We start from the raw sequence: 24,033 nt of genomic DNA on the forward strand, positions 1-24,033 counted from the left end.
TCCGCTTCCTCCGTCTCCACTTCCTCTCTCCGCTTCCTCTGTCTCTGCTTCCTCCGTCTCTGCTTCCTCTCTCTCCGCTTCATCCCTCTCCGCTTCCTCCGTCTCCACTTCCTCTCTCCGCTTCCTCCGTCTCCACTTCCTCCGCTCTGCTTCCTCCGTCTCTGCTTCCTCTCTCTCCGCTTCATCCCTCTCCGCTTCCTCTGTCTCCACTTCCTCCCTCCGCTTCCTCTGTCTCCGCTTCTTTCTCTTTCTCCGCTTCCTCCTTCTCCAGTCTCACAGACTTCAGCACATCTCTCTCCTTGGAAGACAGGATGTAATACCAAGTAGGCATCACATAGTCTATATAGTGGCTTCCTGTGAAACAGTAAGTCAGTAAGCAAACCCTCTTATCTAAAGCAATGCATTCATTTTATGATAGATACAAAAGTATGTGGGCCCCTGCTCGTCGAATATCTCATTCCAAAATCATGGGCATTATTATGGAGTTAGTCCCCCCTTTGCTGCTATAAGTCTCCATTCTTCTGGGAAGGCTTAGATAATTAGATAATTAGATAATTAGATAATGGAACATTGCTGTGGGGATTTGCTTCCATTCACCCACAAGAGCATTAGTGAGGTTGGGTACTGATGTTGGGTGATTAGGCCTGGCTCACAGTCAGCATTCCAATTCATCCCAAAGGTGTTCGATGGGGTTGAGGTTAGGTCTCTGTGCAGGCAAGTTCTTTCACACCGATCTTGACAAACCATTTCTGTGTGAACCTCACTTTGTGCACAGAGGCATTTTCATCCTGAAACAGGAAAGGGTCTTCCCATAAACTGTTGCCACACAGTTGGAAGCAAAGAATTGTCTAGAATGTCATTCTATAATGTAGCATTAAGATTTTCCTTCACTGGAACTAAGGGGCCTAGCTCAAACCATGAAAAACAGTCCTAGACTATTATTCCTCCTCCACCAAACTTTACAGTTGGCAATATGCATTTGGGCAGGTAGCGTTTTCCTGGCATCTGCAAAACCCAGATTCGTCCGTCGGACAGCCAGATGGTGAAGCGTGATTCATCACTCCAGAGAATATGTTTCCACTGTACCAGACTCCAATGGCGGCGAGCTTTACACCACTTCAGCCGATACTTGGCATTGCGCATGGTGATTTTAGGATAACTTTTAAAAGTGTAATAAATCCATGTAATATAGCCTACCCCATCACAATAAATACATGATTTATTTTAGACAGGTCGAAAGAAACATGATATGAAAAAAATGTAGTCTATTTCAGAAGAACAGAATACTCTGCTTTGTCCTTATGTTAGGCCCTGATCTGGCTATTCCACATGGCTGTGGGCTACGCTAGTTCATTTAGCAGACAATATTTGCTTAGAATTACAGCATTATTTTATATTATTTTATAGTATGAAGAATACAATTGAACAAAACTGAATAAAATAGAAAGGATATTTTCTCCAAACGATTTGAGGGAGTGCGCATGCGGTTAACAAAGAAACAGAAACTCCTATATACTTAATTTAGTTATTTTTGTAACTTTATGTTTTGATTTTAATACATTCTAAGGCTGCATGATGTGACTAATGATGATTTGAAAAAAGTTGCATGAAAAGCATGAGCACTGCTTTGTTTTTTTGCGCAGGCTATACACACTTCATCATTCTCTTTTTCTCACAGGCTACAAATGAAGACAGACACATCGGGGACGCAACTGCGTGCATCCTTGTGCAATTCCAAGGCGTATATTGAAGATGTTGGAAGAACTGTCCACATTTACTTTTTGTCAGCCAACAAGATGTGTAGGCCTAACGAACAGCAAAAGCACTAGCCTATGTCAATCTACTACCCCTCAAAGTACAAAAGTTGACCTATTCTGGCCATGAATTAAATATTCCAAACATAGTCCGGGACAGTTGTGGGATGCAATAGATCCCAAATTAATACAACCACTAGCATAAAAAAAACTGTTTTATGCAATCAGCCTGTCGCAACAGATGAGAACGTTTAGCTTAAAATGTTGATAAGCTATTAGGCTATTTCTTCACATTATGAGCTCAGCAATGTGCACACAGCAGTAGGCTATAAGTGTGAATGTTCCATTAGCACCATTCTCAAAAGTGACCACAAATTCAATTATGCATGTAATGCTTTTAATTATAAAGGTGCATTTTTACCATAAAAATGATCTTCCCCCCGTAACTCGGGCGCAGGTCCTACATCCATTGTAAAGTGGATTTATGTAGTTCCTTTTAAGAGTTTGGCCACTTTTTAGCAGATTGGTAGGAATGTCCATAGATGTCTTCACGCAGCACTTAGGAATGCCACCTGCAATGTTTACCATCAGTTGTAAGAGTTGCAGTATGGTGTCCTTAGTGATGGTAGTGGTCATTGCAGTAGAGGAAGTTGTAATAGTGGCTTCAGTAAGCATGGGAATAAAGTAGTAGTAGTAATAAAATAGTAGTAACAGTTGTAGTGGTACAGGTGGTAGTGTTCTTTCAGAGAACAAAGAGTTGGAGAGGTAGCCAGTGCTTGACATGGGCAGGAGCTCATCGGAGCTGACACCTCAAATATTCTACTGCTTGAGCTCCTGTTCCTCTTATAGAATATCAGCTCAAAGTATTGTGGAGCTCCTGCACCTAAACATAAACAGTACCGACACCCAAAATGAGTACCTGGAACCTATTTCAATCTAAGTCGAAAACTGGAGGTAGCTGAAGTACTTCTGAGAATTACACTCATAAATGTTCCTTAAAGTCAGGTGATCTGTGTTGTTTTATACTGTGACTATAGAATGACCGTAGAATGGCAGCCTAGTTGTTGATGAATATCAACTGAAAGTCAGCAAGTCACAACAGATACAATCCACTAATTATAAGCCTGCCTGTGCTACTAAATAAACAACTTTCAGCAATACCTGTTAGGGGACATAACTGCCAATTATAGTTACTGCCAATTTTGATCTCTTTCTTTCTCATTCTCTCTTTCAATGTCTCTTACGTGCATGCATGCATGTATACACACACACACACTAGAGTTGAATGGTTGGAACCCGGTTACCGAGATTTTACCGCCCAAAACCACTCCCCTTTCCCGGGATAAATAACTGTGAGAAACCGGTAAATTATAGTAAATTATTTGTATGAAGAGCATGGCGTGAAATTGAACTCTTTTCAATTATATGCAATGTCTAAATTTGGCTTCTCTACGGCCTCTGCATGATGAATTGTCAACTCACAGGGTGGGGACAGACAGCCCATCTCAGATTGAAGCACAGTTCACAATGCATGTTGATCTATCCTCTCATCATGGTAACTTTTTTTTCTTGTGACAGGTAGGCCTACATTTTCTGCAGCATAGTCTATAATATAAAGACCGAATGCGCCTCTAATTTACCCATCTCCATCTAGCTTTCGGGGGTCCCATTTTTTTTATTGTAAAGATATGTATTTTTAAAACAGCCTGTCACTCAAATATTGTTTTAAATTACTGCACGAGAGCACTTTCTCTGTCTTTCTCACTCCATCAATTCCATTCAAATTGCATCCAAAATATATAATCCTGTTCTAGATTGATATATAGCCCTAGACAGTGGGGCAAAATAATTTAGTCAGCCACCAATTGTGCAAGTTCTCCCACTTAAAAAGATGAAAGAGGCCTGTAAATTTTCATCATAGGTACACTTCAACTATGACAGACAAAATGAGAACAAAATCCTGAAAATCACATTGTAGGATTTTTAATGAATTTATTTGCAAATTATGGTGGAAAACAAGTATTTGGTCAATAACAAAAGTTTCTCAATACTTTGATATATATACCCTTTGTTGGCAATGACAGAGGTCAAACGTTTTCTGTAAGTCTTCACAAGGTTTTCACACACTGTTGCTGGTATTTTGGCCCATTACTCCATGCAGATCTCCTCTAGAGCAGTGATGTTTTGGGGCTGTTGCTGGGCAACAGACTTCAACTCCCTCCAAAGATGTTCCATGGGGTTGAGATCTGGAGACTGGGTAGGCCACTCCAGGACCTTGAAATGCGTCTTACGAAGCCACTCCTTCGTTGCCCGGGCGGTGTGTTTGGGATCATTGTCATGCTGAAAGACCCAGCCACGTTTCATCTTCAATGCCCTTGCTGATGGAAGGAGGTTTTCACGCAAAATCTCACGATACATGGCCCCATTCATTCTTTCCTTTACACGGATCAGTCATCCTGGTCCCTTTGCAGAAAAACAACCCCAAAGCATGATGTTTCCACCCCCATGCTTCACAGTAAGTATGCTGTTCTTTGGCTGCAACTCAGCATTCTTTGTCCTCCAGACACGACAGCTCCCTTTGCTGTTTCCTGAAGTCCACAATCATCTCCTTAGTTTTGTTGACGTTGAGTGAGAGGTTATTTTCCTGGCACCACACTCCCAGAGCCCACACCTCCCTGTAGGCTGTCTCATTGTTGTTGGTAATCAAGCTGTTGTATCACCTGCAAACTTGATGATTGAGTTGGAGGCGTGCTTGGCCACGCAGTCATGGGTGAACAGGGAGTACAGATGTGGGCTGAGCATGCACCCTTGTGGGGCCCGAGTTTTGAGGATCATTGAAGACGTGTTGTTTCCTACCTTCACCACCTGGGAGCGACCTGTCAGGAAGTCCAGGACCCAGTTGCACAGGGCGGGGTTCAAACCCAGGGCCTCGTCCTTTATGATGAGCTTGGAGGGTACTATGGTGTTAAATGCTGAGCTATCGTCAATTAACAGCATTCTTACATCTGTATACCTCTTGTACAGTTGGGACAGGGCAGTGTGGTGGCGATTGCATCGTCTGTGGATCAATTGGGGCGGTAAGCAAACTTAAGTGGATCTAGGGTGGCAGGTAAGGTGGAGGTAATATGATCCTTGACTAGTCTCTCAAAGCACTTCATGATGACAGAGGAGTGCTACGGTGCGATAGTCATTTAGTTCAATTACCTTTGCTTTCTTAAGTACAAGGACAATGGTGGCCATCTTGAAGCATGTGGGGACAACAGACTGGGATAAAGAGATTGAATATATCTGTGACCACACCAGCCAGCTGGTCTGCGCATGCTCTGAGGACGTGGCTAGGGATACTATCTGGGCCGGCAGCCTTGCGAGGGTTAACACGCTTAAACGTCTTACTCAAGTCGGCCACAGAGAAGGAGAGCCCACAGTCTTTGATAGCGGGCCACGTCGGTGGCACTGTATTATCGTCAAAGAAAGCAAAGAAGGTGTTCAGCTTGTTTGGAAATAAGACGTTGGTGTACGCAATGTGGCTGGTTTTCTGTTTTTAAACCGTGATCGTCTGTAGACCCTGCCACATACATCTCGTTTATGAACTGTTGAACTGGGACTCAACTTTGTCCCTATACTGTTTAGCCTGCTGATTGCTTTGCGGAGGGAATAACTACACTGTTTGTAATTCTTCCATATTCCCAGTCTTCTTGCCCTGGTTAAATGCGGTGGTTCGCGCTTTCAGTTTTGCTCGAATGCTCCCATCTATTCTGATTCGTCAGACCAACGTTGAATAGTCCTCACCACGGGTGCTTCCCGTTTGAGATTCTGCCTATAGGAGGGGAGGAACAAGATGGAATCGTGGTCCGATTTGCTAAATGGAGGGCCTTATGCATTCTGAAAGGTAGTATAGCAATGGTCGAGGGTTTTAGCATCACGAGTATAACAATCAATATGTTGATAGAATTTCGGGAGCCTTTTCATCAAATTTTCTTTGTTAAAATCCCCAGCTACAATAAATGCAACCCCAGGATATGTGGTTTCCAGTTTGCATAAAGTCCAGTGAAGTTCTTTGAGGGCCATCGTGGTGTCTGCTTGACCGATCTTCGAGGTGCTCTTCTGTTTCGGTAGGTAGTACGGTCAGCATTTGATTGTGAGATATTCTAGGTCGGGTGAACAGAAGGACTTGAGTTCCTGTATGTTATCACAGTTACACCATAAGTCGTTAATCATAAAACATATACCTCCACCCTTCTGCTTCCCGGAGAGATGTTTGTTCCTGTCGGCGCGAAGTACTTAGAACCCAACTGGCTTTATAGAGTCAGACAGTATATCTCGAGAGAGCCATGTTTCCGTGAAGCATAGTATGTTACAATCCCTGGTGTCTCTCTGTAAAGCAACTCTCGCCTTGAGCTCATAAATTTTATTATCTAGAGATTGGACATTAGCGAGTAAAATAACCAGGAGCAGTGGGTGGTGTGCACGCTGGTGTACCTCTTCTCCGCCGGCGTTGTTTTGGGTCAGCCTCTGGAATAAGTTAATTGCTTTGGGGAGAGCAAACAAAGGATCTGCTCTAGGGAAGTCATAATCCTGGTCGTAATACTGGATGTTCTGGTGAGTTACCGCCTCTCTAATATCCAATAGTTCTTCCAGGCTGTATGTAATGACACAACAATTCCTGAGCTAATAACGTAAAAAATAGTACATAAACAAAGCAAATACTGCAGAGTTGCTTAAGAGCTAGTCACCATGCTGCCATCTCCGCCATCATACCACTCATCTACTCCGATTTCAGAGCACTCTCGTCTGAGTGTGCCAGAGTGCAGAATAACTGATGAATTTACAAACGCTCAACACCTGTTGAATATCACCAGCGTCAGTAAAAATTGGCAAAAATACAAATAAAATGGTTGCCAGCAGAACAGTTACCAGCACTCTAGATATCATGAAAACAGCCTAACCAGCTCTGCTAGGGCGAGTAAAATGGTCAGTGAGGTGTTCTCTCATTTGTGTTTGGAAGTAGCTAGCAAGTTAGCCAGTTAGCTTGGGTGCTTGACTGCCCTTGTGAGGTCAGAATGCTCGGATTTACCCTAGTTCTCGTCCAGTGTCCAGTGTGCGCTCTGAACACTCCTAGAGCGAAACTCTGAATTTAGGAACTAACAATCTGACAACGCTCTTAATTCACTAACGCCCAGAGCACTCGGTGGCACTCCAGAATGAATTTACAAACACACCCAGTATTCCACGTCCACCCATGTCTGAGGATGTCGGGAGATGACTTTGAAACCGGCCACTAGGAGCAACAGTGAGCACTGTTACCTTCAAGTCGATTCCTGTAAGCATCTGCCTGATTCCAAAGGTTGTAGCCTAAGTTTGAATCCAGTGCTGGAAAGTTGTTTTTGAGATTGTTTTAAAACCTATCGCAAACTTGAACTCTTACCCTAACCATTCAGAGTTAATGCCTAAACATAACCTTAAACACTTTTGATATTTGCAACAACTTAAAAATGTGTATGAATGTCTAATTCTGAAGTGAGACTGTGAGAGCTAGTTGCTCAAACTACTATTGACTTGCATATGTTCCACACCTTCTCACTCTCGCTCACCACAGGGTAACTTGCTATTTTCTTAAAGCAATATCACATACTGGTCTTCTCAAACCTCAGACCAGTTATTATTTAACCATCAATACACTGTATAATTAACCATCCAGGTATTGAATGTGACTTTGGCTCCTGGTGTCATTATAACACACACACACACACACACACGTTAGAGGAGGAGGAAATAAAACACCTTTCACCAAAGTTATGTGACAGGTGTAATTACTCTTAAAAAGTACCAAAACCTGTCTTGGAACTGGGTAGAAATCACAACCGACCAGTTGGTCAGTGGTGTGTACAATACCTATAACTATTGAGGCATTATGAAATAAAATGTCTTGTAGAATTAAATAATTCAATGTGTAGGTCTACTGTATGTATCTGTATATACATCCTTGTGTGGAAAAACAATGTCTTCTTCACAGTTCATAACTTGTATCCTTTTTCTCCTTTTGTTATTTCTGTCAGTGGTTTAAGCATTTTTCCCAATTCTAAATGACCCCTGGCCATACAGCTAGAGCTAGGTACATTGTATAGATGTAAAACACTTTGATAGTAGTGGTCAACAACATAGCGAAATCTCCATCAGTTGGCAAGGTGGAACAATTACCATATAGCTGATACTTGTCCAATCTTGAAGAAGTGTGAAAGGCTAGTAAGTGTTGATTTGGAATCATTCAAATGTGAGCGAGTCCAGAGTGAGATTGTTAGTATTCACCCTGCCCCCTGGTGGCAAAGTGTAGTAGATGCATCAGCAGTTCCTCCGATGAGTTTCTTGTGGCTCCGGAGCTGTGGTCCGCTGGAGAGTGGTACGGACTCTCCCCCAAAACAGTGTGAGTCTAGAACACAGCTCTCTGTCAACAACAGACATGTAATGATATGGATTAGAAATATATATAAACATATAGCCGTTACGGGTAAGCACACAAACACCGATGAAACACACCAGACAAAAATACACATTGACACCTACCGTACCTGAGTCATAGCAGACTCCCGTTGCGGCACAGCGTTCTACTTCAGATCCACAGGGTCTCCCTCCCACCTAGCAGGGGGTGGGCAGGTAGGTATCCTCCAGACAGCGTGCTGTCTCTAGGGAGCTCCGTCCTTCCCCACTGCTATATAAAATAATACACTAAAATAGTTGTGACAGTATGTGTGTTTTAAGCAGTACTGGAAGCACAGATGAGCTCCCCTGAAAAATATACATTTCATTCCGTAATTATTGTTACAATATATATATATATATTTTTAAATAGTTGTCATTGTTAACATAACACAGCTTAGCCTTTAGATAAACAACAATTGTAAATTGCATGAGAAAAACAACATGTATGTTTTTCTTAGTTGTGAAATAACAAACAACAAATACATATTCTCTGAATATCTTGACACTTTGGATGTGTGCATGCACACCCGGTCATTTTCAATGGTTCAAGAACAGCTACCAGCCCACTCAGATTCATCTTCCCACTATTCTCAAACCCGTTGTAGCCTACATTTCAAACACAATGGTCTAAAACCTTTATGGAACAAAAAAATGTTAGGCTAGCCTAGCTACTCTGTAAAAAAGAAAAAATAATAGACATCGCCAACCAGCCTTCCTTTCAACGCACAGCTGAAGCATGGAATGTGGCATTGCGATTGGTCAGAAAAGGAGCACCTGTAGTCATCCTGCCTTCCACTTCAGTCTCAATGTGAACAAGCGACTCCGGGATGCTGGCCTTCTAGGCAGAGTTCCTCTGTCCAGTGTCTGTGTTCTTTTGCCCATCTTAATCTTTTATTTTTATTGGCCAGTCTGAGATACGGCTTTTTCTTTGCAACTCTGCCTAGAAGGCCAGCATCCAGAAGCTGCCTCTTCACTGTTGACGTTGAGACTGGTGTTTTGCGGGTACTATTTAATGAAGCTGCCAGTTGCGGTCTTGTGAGGCTCTTGTTCTCAAACTAGAAACTAATGTACTTGTCCGCTTGCTCAGTTATGCACCAGAGCTTCCCACTCCTCTTTTTATTCTGGTAAGAGACCATTTACGCTGATCTGTGAAGGGAGTAGTACACAGCGTTGTACGAGAAATTCAGTTTCTTGGCAATTTCTCACATGGAATAGCCTTCATTTCTCAGAGCAAGAATAGACTGACGATTTTCAGAATAAAGTTATTTGTTTCTGGCCATTTTGAGCCTGTAATCGAACCCACCAATTCTGATGATTCAGATACTCAACTAGTCTAAAGAAGGCCAGTTGTATTGCTTCTTTAATTAGACAGTTTTCAGCTGTGCTAACAATTGCAAAAGGGTTTTCTAATGATCAATTAGCCTTTTGAAATGATAGACCATTTCCGGAGACCTTCTCCCTTACCTCACCTCGCTCATCAACTCATCCCTGACCGCTGGCTACGTCCCTCCCGTCTTCAAGAGAGCGAGAGTTGCACCCCTTCTGAAAAAACCTACACTCGATCCCTCCGATGTCAACAACTACAGACCAGTATCCCTTCTCTCTTTTCTCTCCAAAACTCTTGAGCGTGCCGTCCTTGGCCAGCTCTACCGCTATCTCTCTCAGAATGACCTTCTTGATCCAAATCAGTCAGGTTTCAAGACTAGTCATTCAACTGAGACTGCTCTTCTCTGTATCACGGAGGCGCTCCGCACTGCTAAAGCTAACTCTCTCTCCTCTGCTCTCATCCTTCTAGACCTATCGGCTGCCTTCGATACTGTGAACCATCAGATCCTCCTCTCCACCCTCTCCGAGTTGGGCATCTCCGGCGCGGCCCACGCTTGGATTGCGTCCTACCTGACAGGTCGCTCCTACCAGGTGGCGTGGCGAGAATCTGTCTCCTCACCACGCGCTCTCACCACTGGTGTCCCCCAGGGCTCTGTTCTAGGCCCTCTCTTATTCTCGCTATACACCAAGTCACTTGGCTCTGTCATAACCTCACATGGTCTCTCCTATCATTGCTATGCAGACGACACACAATTAATCTTCTCCTTTCCCCTTCTGATGACCAGGTGGCGAATCGCATCTCTGCATGTCTGGCAGACATATCAGTGTGGATGACGGATCACCACCTCAAGCTGAACCTCAGCAAGACGGAGCTCCTCTTCCTCCCGGGGAAGGACTGCCCGTTCCATGATCTCGCCATCACGGTTGACAACTCCATTGTGTCCTCCTCCCAGAGCGCTAAGAACCTTGGCGTGATCCTGGACAACACCCTGACGTTCTCAACTAACATCAAGGCGGTGTCCCGTTCCTGTAGGTTCATGCTCTACAACATCCGCAGAGTACGACCCTGCCTCACACAGGAAGCGGCGCAGGTCCTAATCCAGGCACTTGTCATCTCCCGTCTTGATTACTGCAACTCGCTGTTGGCTGGGCTCCCTGCCTGTGCCATTAAACCCCTACAACTCATCCAGAACGCCGCAGCCCGTCTGGTGTTCAACCTTCCCAAGTTCTCTCACGTCACCCCGCTCCTCCGCTCTCTCCACTGGCTTCCAGTTGAAGCTCGCATCCGCTACAAGACCATGGTGCTCGCCACGGAGCTGTGAGGGGAACTGCACCTCAGTACCTCCAGGCTCTGATCAGGCCCTACACCCAAACAAGGGCACTGCGCTCATCCACCTCTGGCCTGCTCGCCTCCCTACCACTGAGGAAGTACAGTTCCCGCTCAGCCCAGTCAAAACTGTTCGCTGCTCTGGCCCCCCAATGGTGGAACAAACTCCCTCACGACGCCAGGACAGCGGAGTCAATCACCACCTTCCGGAGACACCTGAAACCCCACCTCTTCAAGGAATACCTAGGATAGGGTAAGTAAGGGTAAGTAATCCTTCTCACCCCCCTTCTCCCCCCCCCCCCCAACAAGATTTAGATGCAAGTGGCTGTTCCACTGGTTGTCATAGGTGTTTGCACCAATTTGTAAGTCGCTCTGGATAAGAGCGTCTGCTAAATGACTTAAATGTAATGTAAATAACATTTACATTAACATTTAAGTCATTTAGCAGACGCTCTTATCCAGAGCGACTTACAAATTGGATACATTTGGATTAGCTAACACAACGTGCCATTGGAACACAGGAGTGATAGTTGCTGATAATGTAGATATTCCCATTAAAAATCAGCCGTTTCCAGCTACAATAGATACATTTACAACATTAACAATGTCTACATTGTATTTCTGATCAATTAGGCTATTTTAATATGGGGGGGGGGGAAATTGCTTTTCTTTCAAAAACAAGGACATTTCTAAGTGACCCTAAACTTTTGAACAGGCGTGTACATATTTTTTTTTTGGGGGGCTTGCCTGTTTTGCTTATTTTGGCATTAATACATGTCACATATCAGTTTGCAAACCATAAAAAAAAAAAAAAAAAGAAAGTAATTGAGTTAATAAAGCTGCTTACAAATGCAACAGTATAGCTTCCGTCCCTCTTCTCGCCCCAACCTGGGCTCGAACCAGGGACCCTCTGCACACACCGACAACAGTCACCCATGAAGCATCGTTACCCATCGCGCAACAAAAGCGGCTGCCCTAGCAGAGCAACAGAACTACTTCAAGGTCTCAGAGCGAGTGACGTCACCGATTGAAACACTATTACCACCGCTAACTAGCTAGCCATTTCACATCGGTTACACTCACCCCCTTTTGACCTCCTCCTTTTCCACAGCAACCAGTGATCCAGGTCCACAGCCTCAATGCAACAGTATAGCTTTCATCCGTCCCCGAACCAGGGACCCTCTGCACACAGACAAGTCACCCACAAAGCCTCGTTACCCATTGCCTCGTATCCGCTTGTTGTCCCCTTATGTCATAGTTTGTACATCTCAATTGTCAGTAGAAATCACATTTGTTTAAGCAAGTCAGCCATATCAGCTATGTTTTTTTAAAGGCAGTAAATGAGGCTGAATGAACTGTTTCGCTGCCAGATAAGGCTCCGCTGATAGCCAGGTGTAGCAGTGGTAAGGTGTTGGGACTGTGTTGGGACAGCTTTATGTATGCCCTAACAGTTTGTGGGCACCGTTTGTCACCATTATAGTACAATTAATGTATTGTTTAGTGTTGTGTTGCTGCTTGGCTGACATGCATCCCACATTTTGTTTGCCCCATCAAGATTTACATGCTAAAATCACCACTGGGTGTAGAGTAGTTCCATGTTGTACTGGCCTCCTGCTGTCAGTTGAGATGGAAGACAGGAAGAGAGGGAGCAGAGAGATGTTCATGTTGTACAGGCCTCCAATGGTCAGTTCAGTTCAGCACATGGTTCTACCATTTGTTTCCTCATAATGACACATCAGCTGAAGGAGCACTCTGTTCACTCTCCCTCTTTCTACACCTCTCACTCTTTCTTCTCTTGCCTAAAAGGTTGGAAGTGTTTCAGCCTTCAGCAAACAACTCAAAGGGTTTCTGTAATGGCATGTGTGAGAGGATGAATAGAGGAGGCAAGGAAGAAGTATATAGCTACATTTATTCACCTATGAATTCCCTGTCGATCACCTACCGTCGCTAGTTGAAGTCTACACACCCACTGCAGTCTTGACATTTTGCTGCCTTAAAATTAAATATAAAAATGGAATTAGATTTTTTACCCATCGATCCACACAATGTACTCCACATTTTCAAAGTGATTGCCAATTACTAAGAAATACAAAATGAGTAGACATTGACTGCAAATGTCTTCACACCCCTGACTTAATACTTGGTGGAAGTACATTTTAAGCCATTATAGCTGTGAATAACTGACTCCACCAACCTTGCACAACTCTTACGGTAACATACAGTGCATTCGGAAAGTATTCAGACCCCTTGACTTTTTCCACTGTGTTACATTACAGCGTATCCTAAAATCGATTAAATAAAAACATTTCCTCAATATACACACAATACCCCATAATGACAAAGCAAAAACAGGTTGTTAGAAATTAGATTTAAGAAAAAAAAAAAAGTGTAATAAATTAAGTATTCAGACCCTTTGCTATGAGACTCAATTGAGCTCAGGTGCATCTTGTTTCCATTGATCATCCTTGATGTTTCTACAACTTGGAGTCCACCTGTGGTAAATTCAATTGATTGGACATGATTTGGAAAAACACACAGCTGTCGATATAAATGTCCCACAGTTGACAGTGCATGTCAGAGCAAAAACCAAGCCATCAAATTGAAGGAATTGTCCATAGAGCTCCAAGACAGGATTGTGCCGGGGCACAGATCTAGGGAAGGGTATCAAAGAATGTTTGCTGCATTTAAGGTCCCCAAGAACAGTGGTCTCCATCATTCTTATATTGAATTAGTTTGCAACCATCAAGACTCTTCCTAGAGCTGGCTGCCCAGCCAAACTGAGCAATTGGGGGAGTGACCCGATGGTCACATCGACAGATCTCCAGATCTCTGTGGAGAAAGGAGAACCTTCCAGAATGACAACCATCTCTGCAGCACTCCACCAATCAGGTCTTTATGGTAGTGGCCAGACGGGCCACTCTTCAGTAAAAGGCACATGACAGCCCGATTGGAGTTTGTCAAGACACCTAAAGGACTCTCAAACCATGAGAAACAAGATTCTCTGGTCTGATGAAACCAAGATTGAACTCTTTGGCCTGAAGGCCAAGCGTCACGTCTGGAGAACACTCTAGGGATGGTCCCAGGTTAAGCATGGTGGTCGCAGCATCATGCTGTGGGGATGTTTTTCAGCAGCAGGGAGACTAGTCAGGATTGAGGGAAAGATGACGGAGCAAAGTAGAGTGATCCTTGATGAAATCTTGCTCCAGAGCGCTCAGGACCTCAGACCGGGGCGAAGGTTCACCTTCAACAGGACAATGACTATGCAAACAGCCAAGATAAAGCAGGAGTGGTTTTGGGACAAGTCAATGACCTTGAGTGGCCCAGCCAGAGCCCAGACTCGAACCCGATCGAACATCTCCGGAGAGACCTGAAAATAGCTGTGCAGCAACGCTCCCCATCCAACCTGACAGAGCTTGAGAGGATCTGCAGAGAAAAAAAATGGGAGAAACTCCCCAAATACAGGTTTGCCAAGCTTGTAGCGTCATACCCAAGAAGACCCGAGGTTGTAATCGCTGCCAAAGGTGCTTCAACAAAGTACTTAGTAAAGTGTTTGAATACTTATGTAAATGTGATTTTAATACATTTGCCAAAATTTCAAAATCTGATTTTTGCTTTGTCATTATGGGTTATTGTGTGTAGATTGAGTGGGAAAAAACGATTTAATGCATTTTAGAACAAGGCTGGAACGTAACAAACTGGAAAAAGTCAAGGGGTCTGAATACTTTCCAAATGCACAGTATATCCATTGTTTTTGTCAATTGTTCAAGCTCAGTAAATTTGGTTGAGAATCGTTGGCGTTTTTTAAGCAGATTTAAGTCACATGGAGACTGGACCATTAAAGAACACTCAACACCACTTGCAAAGCCATTCTGGTGTCTTTGGAATAAAAATTTGGGTAATTATGCCGTGGAAAATGTTTATTCTATACCAGGATTTTCAGAAGACTGAGGCAGGTTTTCCCTCTAACTTTTTACCTGGACTTTGCTCCTTTCATATTTATTACAATTTGTACAAACTCCCCAGTCCCTGCTGGTGACAAACATACCCATATTCATGGGTGCTCCCAGGATAGAAAATAAAACAAATCCACTAAATTAGATTACTCCTTCAAGTAGGGATTTATTACTCCTGTATGAGTGGACAAAAATACTCCTAAGCCACCCACCCCCATATGGCTATGACCATAAGTTGATGCTAGCACCACTCTACATTACTGGCCTGAATAACAAAGGGAAAGGAAGCCTGTTAAACACACTAAATTCATCAATTCAGTTTGCAACAAGGACATTAAGTAATACTTAGTGGTGAAAAAGTATCAAGTTGTTATACTTGAGTAAAGATACCTTAATAGAAAATTGATAAGTGTGTGAATTGGACAATTGTGCTGTCTTGCTAAGCATTTGAAATGCACAAGTACTTTTGGGTGTCAGGGAAAATGTACAAAAAAAATGACATTTTCTTTAGGTAGTCAAAAATATAAATAATAAAGTACAGATACCAAACAAAACTACTTAAGAAGTACTTTAACATATTTTTACTTAAGTACTTTACACCACTGGTAATACTGCAAGACATTACCTGTATGGTCTAAATTAAAAACTACAGGTTTTGGTCATATCCAAATACAACACAGTGAAACCCTCTGTATTTAAGTATTGTGGTAGAAGCATCATGTTATGGGTATGCTTGTCATCGGTAGGGACTGGGGAGTTTGTATCAAAATAAATGTGAAAGGAGCAAAGCCCAGGTAAAAAAGTTAAACAAAAAAACCCACCTGAGTCTTCTGAAAACCTAACCCTGGGATAGTTTTATTTTTCAGCAAGATATTAACAACATTTTTATACCAAAGACACACCAAAATGGCTTTCCATGAGGTGTTTACTTTTTCTGAGTGGTCTTAGTCTATCCTCACTTAAATTTGCTTGAAAATCAGAGACAAGGTTTGAATATTGCATCCATCAATGATTCCCAACCAAATTTACATTTACATTTTACCAACCTTGAGCAATTTTGACCAGAACAAATGGACATATGTTGCCCTAAGAGTTGTGAAGAGTTGGAAGAATAATATTCTAAATGATTCACAGCTGTAATGTCTGCCAAAGGTGTTCCCACCAAGTATTAACTATGGGGTATGAAGACATATGTAATCAAGACATATTCGCTTTTGATATTAATTTATAACATATTTTTAACTTTCTCATTTTGAATATGGGGAGTAGGTTGTGTAGTTCTGTAGGAAAGAAATCTAATGTAATCCCTTTTTAGATGTAATTTTAAGGCAGCAAAATGCAAAGACTGTGCAAGGGGTATGTCCACTCATGAGGCACTGTATGTATGAAGTCCCTGTCAATCGTCAATGGACGTGTTTATGTCCATGTTTAGAGTATTGCTGCAAAATATATTTCCCCTCTGGGACAATTAAGTTGAGACTAGGGAAAACAAGTAGGAAGAGGGGGAGCAAAGGTAGGTTTGTTCTGTACTGTCCACTTCTCAATGAGACAGCAGCCTGGCCCAACACTTCTCAATGAGACAGCAGCCTGGCCCAACACTTCTCAATGAGACAGCAGCCTGGCCCAACACTTCTCAATGAGACAGCAGCCTGGCCCAACACTTCTCAATGAGACAGCAGCCTGGCCCAACACTCTTCTCTCCTAACCATTCTTTGTGACTGAACACACTTTTCCATTCCTCTCTGTACAGATCTACAATGGCAGCTGTGACACACTGACGCTACACTCTAGCCTTGGTTTAGCAAGACAAGTTGGAAAAGCAGAAACAAACACTCCCCAACCAAGCAAAGGGTTAAAGTTAAGTTATGACAGTTGGGTGGGTATAAGTAGAACCCACATCACCACAGTGAATAATACAAACTAAAACACATATTTCAGAAGATGTCTGTAAACGTTTTAATGAGTTCTGTTGGGGACAGGGGTAGAGAAGCAGGGAGGGATTTTAAGTCATTGTTCATCAAGGCCCAATGGACAATAAAGAGTCCCATTGTAATCTGTTTCCTCCAATGTCCACCACTATTCTGCTGCTCACATGTGCAGTGAAGAGCACAGGCAGAGTGAGTGGGTGACTGCGTATCCATTGGTGGTTAAGAGCACACACATTTTCAGTGAGCTGCAGTAGGGTTGTTCAGTTCGTTTACATTTTAGTCATTTAGCCGACGCTCTTATCCAGAGCAACTTACAGAAGCAATTAGGTTTAAGTGCCTTGCTCAAGGGTACAGACAGATTTTTCACCTAGTCGACTCAGGGATTTGAACCAGCAACCTTTCAGTTACTGGCCCAACACTCTTAACTGCTAGGTTACCTGCCGCCATAGCCTGTTCAGTGGTTAATGCGACACAAATCTTTCCATTCAGTGATGCACGTGTGTGATGTCACTAGAAGCGGCAGGGCTATGGCAGGTGGGACAGAGGATGTGATTGGGCATTGCTGTAGTGACAAGTGGGCGGGACTTCCTGTGTAGGCAGGGGCGGCACAGGAAGTGACCACAGGGCAGGCGATATGCTGATGGAGAGGTCGAGTAGACTGATAGAGAGCAGGAACAGGAACCACACCTGTTCTCACCTGGGAGAGAGAGAAAGGGAAGTGGGGAGAGAAGAGGGGGAAAGAGAGAAATAGGAAAAGCTAGAGGGTGAGAAAGAGGATGAAGGAGAGAAAGAGAATGCATGTATTGAGCAGTATGTACACCTTGAATGAGTGTTCACAGTTTGTATTTTATACTCCCTGACTGACCACTTAATACTCCAACAACAAACACTATTTTAAAAAGGCTCTATCAACAAACTACATTAATTACAGCAATGGGAAGGAAGTTTGTATGGCGAGTCGAGGAGGATGAAGTATAAAGACAGATGTTAACCTATCTCTGCAAACCTGGGGTCACTGTTGGTAATGGCAGACCCTGGCCGTGACCCCACTCTCTGAGGGCTTCTCAGGGAGAGTGGGCTATGCAAAAAACACATTTCCAATTCACACATGCGTATTAACAAACACTTGTGCATGAGTGAAACAGGAAAAATAATCACCCACCAAACTCTTATTGCACTGTAGGTGAACATAATAACGACTAGAAAATAGTTGGTACAGTGTAATGAGGCTGAACGTCCTTGGACCGCCTCTGACAAAGTGTTTTTCTCCCGGATACCTAGGCAACGTCGCACTACTTTACCATCTAACTTGTTCAACCAATGACTAGTCAACTCAAGAACTTCCCCGTCATGCATTCATAATCCAAGGAAGGGTTCAAACAGAGCCGCGAGAGGCTCTTCCTACCTGTTGGGGTGTCAGCAGGTGTGTCTGTGTGTTTGTGCTGGAGCTGGGGGGTTTGGGAGGGGTAGGAGGTAAAGGAGGGTCGACCCTGCAGGGCTGAGAGAAGGGCCTGGTCTAGACTGGCAGACAAACGCTGTTCTTGGTCTAGACTGGTAGACAAACGCTGTTCATAGTCTAGACTGGCAGACAAGCGCTGTTCATGGGAGCTACTGCTAGGAACTGTGGCTGGAACAAGAGGAATAACACAAAAACACTCGTAAGTGACACACATTCAAACACTTGACACAGCCAACCCTAAACAATGGCCTTTTGACTAAACGGCAGAATGCAATGTTTTTGTTCTCACACTTTTCGCATTTACCACTCACCTGAGGAGATAGTGGGGTTTGCATCTGTTCTTGGTCTTTTCAAGTCAGGAAGTAGCTCCTTGGAGTGACCAGCACTAGCAGAGGCTGCTTTGGGTCCGGTGGGCTCACCCTTTCCCTTAGAACGGATCAGAGTGGCCCAAACCTCAAGCTCTCTCTTTCTCCTTGTCCCCAAGTCTGGCCCTCCCTCCTGGGAACTCACTCTATCCAATGCCCCTTCTTTAGGGCCAACTTTACCAGCGCACCGATCCTTCCCATTCCCATTCTTCGCCCTGTTGTTAAAAGTCCCAGTCCCCCTGTACTGCGTAAGCTGGCTCCTCTGTGTAATAACACTTTCTGCCCCTTTTTGGTTAGTCTGTGTGCGAGTCCCACTGTTTCGGTGGTGGTTGGCTGACTCTACAGCAGCAGCAGTGGTAACAGCGGAGTCCCTACTCTCTCCAGTCCTCTGTGGAGGTATGAGTCTGGAGGGCTGTGGACTCTCCCCATGGCCCTGCCTCCCAACCGCTCCATCCCTGACCTCTAACCCTGTCTGGAGCAAGAAGCGGTCGATGCGGCTCTTCAGGTGGGGGTTGGGGAGGGCCTGTGACTCAGGGACGAAGGGGACACCGGTGAAGGGGTCGTTGGGGACACGACCCCAGGTAGCCTCCCTCCTCTGGTACTCCTCCAGAGTAGAGCTGTCCACAGACACTCCACTGGGCAGCAGCATGGGCAACAACATCACTTCCTGGGTCAGCGGGTCCAGGAACTCCTCAGGTACTTGCAGGAGGCTGGGGGTCAGAGAATAGAAAAGAGGAGAAAAATACATTAATATCCTCCCACAGATGACAGTTTTGCCTTTGGCTTTGTGAAAAGAGTTGCAATTCATCTGCCTCATACATTGTGTTGAAAGCAGTCATTGTTTTATACACATTGTACCTAGTTGCTGTTGTCGTCTGTGACAGTCCCGGGGGTTGATTGACAGGTGAAGGCTGAGCTGATGCCAAGTGGCTGAGCCGTGGCACTGGTCTCAGGCTAGCGTTCTCATGAGTTATCCTCACTCTCTCCACCTCGTCCGGAGGGCAGCAGCGAGAAGGCAGCCCCCACACTGCCAGTGCCTTGAGCCCCATCGCGGAGGCACCCGCACCGTACGGCACTGTCACACGGAGCTGCTTCACAGAGCCTAGTGAGAGCGGGCCCCTGCTCCACAGCTCCTCTTGTCTACACCCCTCACGGGGTGCCGGGGGCAGGGAGGAGAAGGGAGGGCGCGGGCGGAAACAGGGATGGGAGAAACTGACGTGGGTCTCTTCTGTTAGTTCACAGCGTCCGACCAGGTGAAAAGCCCCCTGGCTGGTGTCTGTGTGGCTGTGCGTTTGGCCACGTTGGGTCCATTGCTGGCTCTTCTCCTGGCCTTGTAGACTATATTGTTGGGCCTGGAGGCTCCATTGGTGGCCTTTGAACTGGGCCTTAGCTTGGTCCCATTGCTGGCCCTTCTCTTGGCCTTGCTGGGCCTGGGTTTGGCCCTGCTCTAAGCTGTGATTGTGGGGGAGTGGGGGGTCAGAGCTGGTGCTGATCTCCAGCCTCTTGCAGGCCTGTCCTCGGTCCATGCCCCAGGGCCACAGCTCCACATCCACCCGACACACTTCCACCTGGAAGCCAAACTGCAGTGTCACCTAGAGTCAGACAAAGGTAGATTAGACAGATATACCCACCATGACCACTTCTCTAGAAAGAGATGAAGAAGAATAGGACAGTGATGTCATAATACACATCTCTAAATATTCTACAGCGTCAGCTCACCTGAACAGGCGGCCGCAGGAAGTACTCCAGCTTAAAACCCCGCCTCCGGACTGCTGGGTCGGCCGATAGGAGGTTGGTGACGTCGTACCCATCTGCACATAGCTAGATGAGGGAGGGAGGGAAAAGAATAGGGGCAGAGTGAGGAACGTGAGAGGGAAGGAATTGGAGGAGAGGGAGGTAGGGTTGAGGAAGAAGTATTTGGTATTTTATTAGGATCCCCATTAGCTGTTGCGAAAGCCGCAGCTACTCTTCCTGGGTTGCACACAAAACATTAAACATGACATGAATGCAGAACATTAATAGACAATAATAGCTCAAGAACAGAACTACATACATTTAAAAGCAGTGAAGTGATGAGGGGAAGGAGTGAAGGAAGAGGCGACGGAAAGAGCAAATAGGAGAGGTGGAGAGTGAAAGGAAAGAGGTAAAGAGGGTGAAAAAGTGGAAGACTTATTCCCAGAAGAAGAATAACACCTAGCGAAGTGAGTATCAGACAACCCATAATATAAAGACCGGAACATAGCAAGGTCATCTGTGATTCAACCTCCCACACAGCACCTTGCTCCTCTCCTTCTCCTCTGCCACCTCCATCCTTCAACCCTTTTCTCCTCTTCTCATTCAAGCACACATCTCTCACCCTTTCTCCTCCCCCTCTCCATAAAACCCAGAGGACAGAAAATGACCACAGTAGGTGAGAAGGACAGGGGGGGTGGCGAGACAAAGGGAAGATTGGCTTTGTGTTGTAGTCCGGAGGAGGAAGAGGTAGAGTATGGAGTAGAGGAAGTGGTAGAGTATGGAGGAGAGGAAGTGGTAGAGTATGGAGGAGAGGAAGTGGTAGAGTATGGAGAAGAGGAAGTGGTAGAGTATGGAGAAGAGGTAGAGTATGGAGAAGAGGATCTACATTTTTCCAATAAGAATGTTTATTTTAGATGTTAATTTAGAAGCATTTTCTCCCATTTGCTTTGACTAGGAATATAACCATTTGTTCAGATTGTTACACATCGAACCAACGTTAGTCAACAATCTATGGAGGGACATGGGGGATAATGTCAGCTCTGGTCCTTGCCAAACCTCGACTTGAAGTTCAGTGCGTACGCTTTTGGAGCCATATCCTGGGTTTGTCACCGCAGTGCAAGCATTATGGGTGATGACCGTTTTGACTTGACAACAAGGTACTGAACTTCAAGTGGCGTTTTGGCTACTCCAGTCCATAAAACTCAAATTGTTTTGTACCTTGTCACACTGGATGGTGGTCTTGAAATGTGGTAGGCAGAGATTCACCACCATGGTCTCACACCTGCTGAAATAAGAAACTAAAATCAATGTTTTCATCTTCTACACTGGACATCCTACTCATGCTGTGGAATAGTCTAGTCATTCAGACAGCCAGAGCTTCCTTGCTGTGAACTCTGTGAAGAACCCTACCAATCACGTGTGGATGTATGACAGAGATTATTCATAATCTATTAAATTCAATATGCCTAGATCTTTATTATCCGCTAAGGACAACGCTTGTGCAGCATTAAAAAATATATACATATATACACACAGCAAATAAACTGACAATGGGAATAATAAGATCAGGGTGTTGTGAATCATACACATGACAAAGTTCTATACAGGCAATCCTACAGGCCGGTGGGTATAATTTGTGGAACGTTCCAACATGAATCGGTTCCAAAAACGTCGTAAACAACAAGGTTGCCAACAAACAACGCATACAAAGTTGTTTAGCAGCAGAATAAGATACCGGGTAGGAGGCGGGCTATTTCATTAGGTTTTTCACTCACCACGTTTATTCTGAAAAATGTCTGTCCGCACTCTGGTAGCCTATGGACAAACATTAAGAATAAACTATGTGGTGAGTTGATGCCTATTCGGCAGCTAGTTGGCTAGGTGAATTAATCATGCTACTTTGTATGCGTTGTTTGTTGGCAACCTTGTACTTTACGAAGTTTCTGTAACAGATTCCTGTTGGAATGTTCCACAAATTATACCCACCCCGACAGGCTGAACGACATTGCTTCTTTTCAGAATTGCAATAACACTTGACCTCTCTCCACTGTGAGTTGTCAGTTGACCTTGCTTTAGAACGGGTGAATTTGATTTAGTCTCACATCACAATAATAGTTAGCGTCAGGGGCTATTTCGGTAGTCTTTTGAGACATTGGGCAAGGGAGTCAACAATACAGCCCAACGTCCCAAAAAAACTCACGCAATTACTTGACTCAAGACAAGACAACAATCTCATGGGAAGCAATGTGTGATGATACCATAATGTTAGTTGACCCCGCCGTACTAACGTTACTATGGATGATTAACGACTGCGTTAACATTACATCCCAGCAATCCAAAGGATGACACACTACATTATAATAGAACACAAAGACAAAATGTAATGGCTTTCAGTCGAGAAAGCAATATATATATATAATACGATTGTATTCAGTAGACTAAAGTAGCTATCTGGAGTTCAATCGAGTCATGTTATTAGCTATTCCTCCACCACACAGATGAGTTAGCATATAGCTAGCTTACGTTACACAGAGCCATAAGTAACGCGTTAGCCTTCGTACACAGTAGTTACCATGTTTTATTCCACACACAAACTGCTGACTTATGACAGTATTCTGTACCTTATTTTGGCCCTCTCATCTCTAAAGCTAGCTAGCTAGCGGTAGCTAGTACTTCATTGGTTACTTCCTAGCCGAGACCCGACGACTGGGTAATATAGCATGGCTAATTGCTTCATTGCTTGCTAACTGACGCTAGCTAGTTTTTGTTTACTGAACCCAGTCTAATTTCTTGCAGAAAGTTTGCCAGTCCGCTAACGGAGCTCACCGTGTTTCCTAATGTTCTTGTAGACCAGCTCACACGAACTGTCTGAAAGAAATTCAAACGATGCAATCACTGGAACTTTTCTCTGGTTGGACCACTTTACATTTAGCCAAAACACTGGCTAGCTAATGGAAGGAAAGAGAGAAGGGACATATTACGGCGTCAACTATTTTCGCGATTGCCTGTATGATGTGGCCGAGATCCCCTGCTGCGTTCTCAAAAATCGTCTCTAGCACTATGATGCCGAAAGCATGTAGGCCTACAATGTAAAATCTGTTCCTTCAGCTTTTCTGCAATGAATGAAAGTATTTTCCTACATTGTAAATGGTTAATAGTTTCCATGTGGCAACAGAAGAATCAGAAAAGCAGCAGTGCCTTGGCAGATTTATTAAGCAGGGTGCAACTGCAGCCCGCAATTCTGGGCGTTCCTGCACGTGGGGATTCATGCATCTGCCGGAACCTCTCTTTATACTTCTATTGGTACATTTTAAGCTATGACTCCAGTACGTAGGCAGGGGACAGAGCCGCTCCAGTACAGTAGTATCTGCTGATCGTGTCAGAAATACAGTGAGGCAAATGGAACAGGAGTGAGAGTTCAGATCTAGGACTAATGCCACAGGGAGAAAGACAGAGATGTAGTTAAGCCAGGATGTCATTGGGCCGCAAGCAAAGTTGGGAGAAGAGGAATATCGGGATTTCTGAGGAGGAATGGAGGGGGGAAATTAGTAAGAAGAGGTTGATTTGAATTTGAGGAAGATGGTGATAAAAATGTAGATGCAGTGTCAAAGAAGATTGGTGTCAAGCGCAAACAGAGTGAGCCGTGCGCCAGCCTGAGTTCTGGAAGTGAATGAGGACGATTTAAATGAGGTGGAAGGTGTGGTGAAAAG

General features: G+C 44.3%; 1 protein-coding gene across 3 annotated transcripts; it reads right to left on the reverse strand.

Annotated features, from left to right (window-relative positions):
* Nucleotides 1-16,769: 16,769 nt before the first annotated feature.
* Nucleotides 16,770-23,501, reverse strand: ubox5 (U-box domain containing 5). 3 transcript variants are annotated; one of them, XM_035736499.2, is made up of 7 exons: nucleotides 23,150-23,501; nucleotides 21,542-21,608; nucleotides 20,309-20,410; nucleotides 19,448-20,181; nucleotides 18,536-19,299; nucleotides 18,171-18,392; nucleotides 16,770-17,522 (listed from the first exon to the last, which is right to left on the reverse strand). In XM_035736499.2, exons 2-7 carry the CDS (start codon nucleotides 21,593-21,595, stop codon nucleotides 17,251-17,253), a joined length of 2,148 nt encoding a protein of 715 aa, XP_035592392.1. In that variant the 5' UTR covers nucleotides 21,596-21,608; nucleotides 23,150-23,501; the 3' UTR covers nucleotides 16,770-17,250. The 3 variants fall into 3 exon arrangements, with proteins under 3 accessions (XP_035592392.1, XP_035592391.1, XP_035592393.1); XM_035736498.2 differs by having other exon boundaries at nucleotides 21,542-21,605; nucleotides 23,150-23,500; XM_035736500.2 differs by lacking the exon at nucleotides 23,150-23,501 and adding an exon at nucleotides 22,945-23,062.
* Nucleotides 23,502-24,033: the final 532 nt, after the last annotated feature.

Source organism: Oncorhynchus keta, chromosome 25, assembly GCF_023373465.1.
Source record: "Oncorhynchus keta strain PuntledgeMale-10-30-2019 chromosome 25, Oket_V2, whole genome shotgun sequence".
Classification (NCBI taxonomy): domain Eukaryota; kingdom Metazoa; phylum Chordata; class Actinopteri; order Salmoniformes; family Salmonidae; genus Oncorhynchus; species Oncorhynchus keta.

Coding starts and splice junctions, on each gene's coding strand:
- ubox5 (XM_035736499.2), bottom strand. CDS start 21,595: ATGGTGGTGAATCTCTGCCTACCACATTTCAAGACCACCATCCAGTGT. Junction 18,393..18,535: donor AAACCCCACTATCTCCTCAG/GTGAGTGGTAAA, acceptor CTCTTGTTCCAG/CCACAGTTCCTAGCAGTAGC. Junction 17,523..18,170: donor ACCTGCTGACACCCCAACAG/GTAGGAAGAGCC, acceptor CTCACCCTCTAG/CTTTTCCTATTTCTCTCTTT.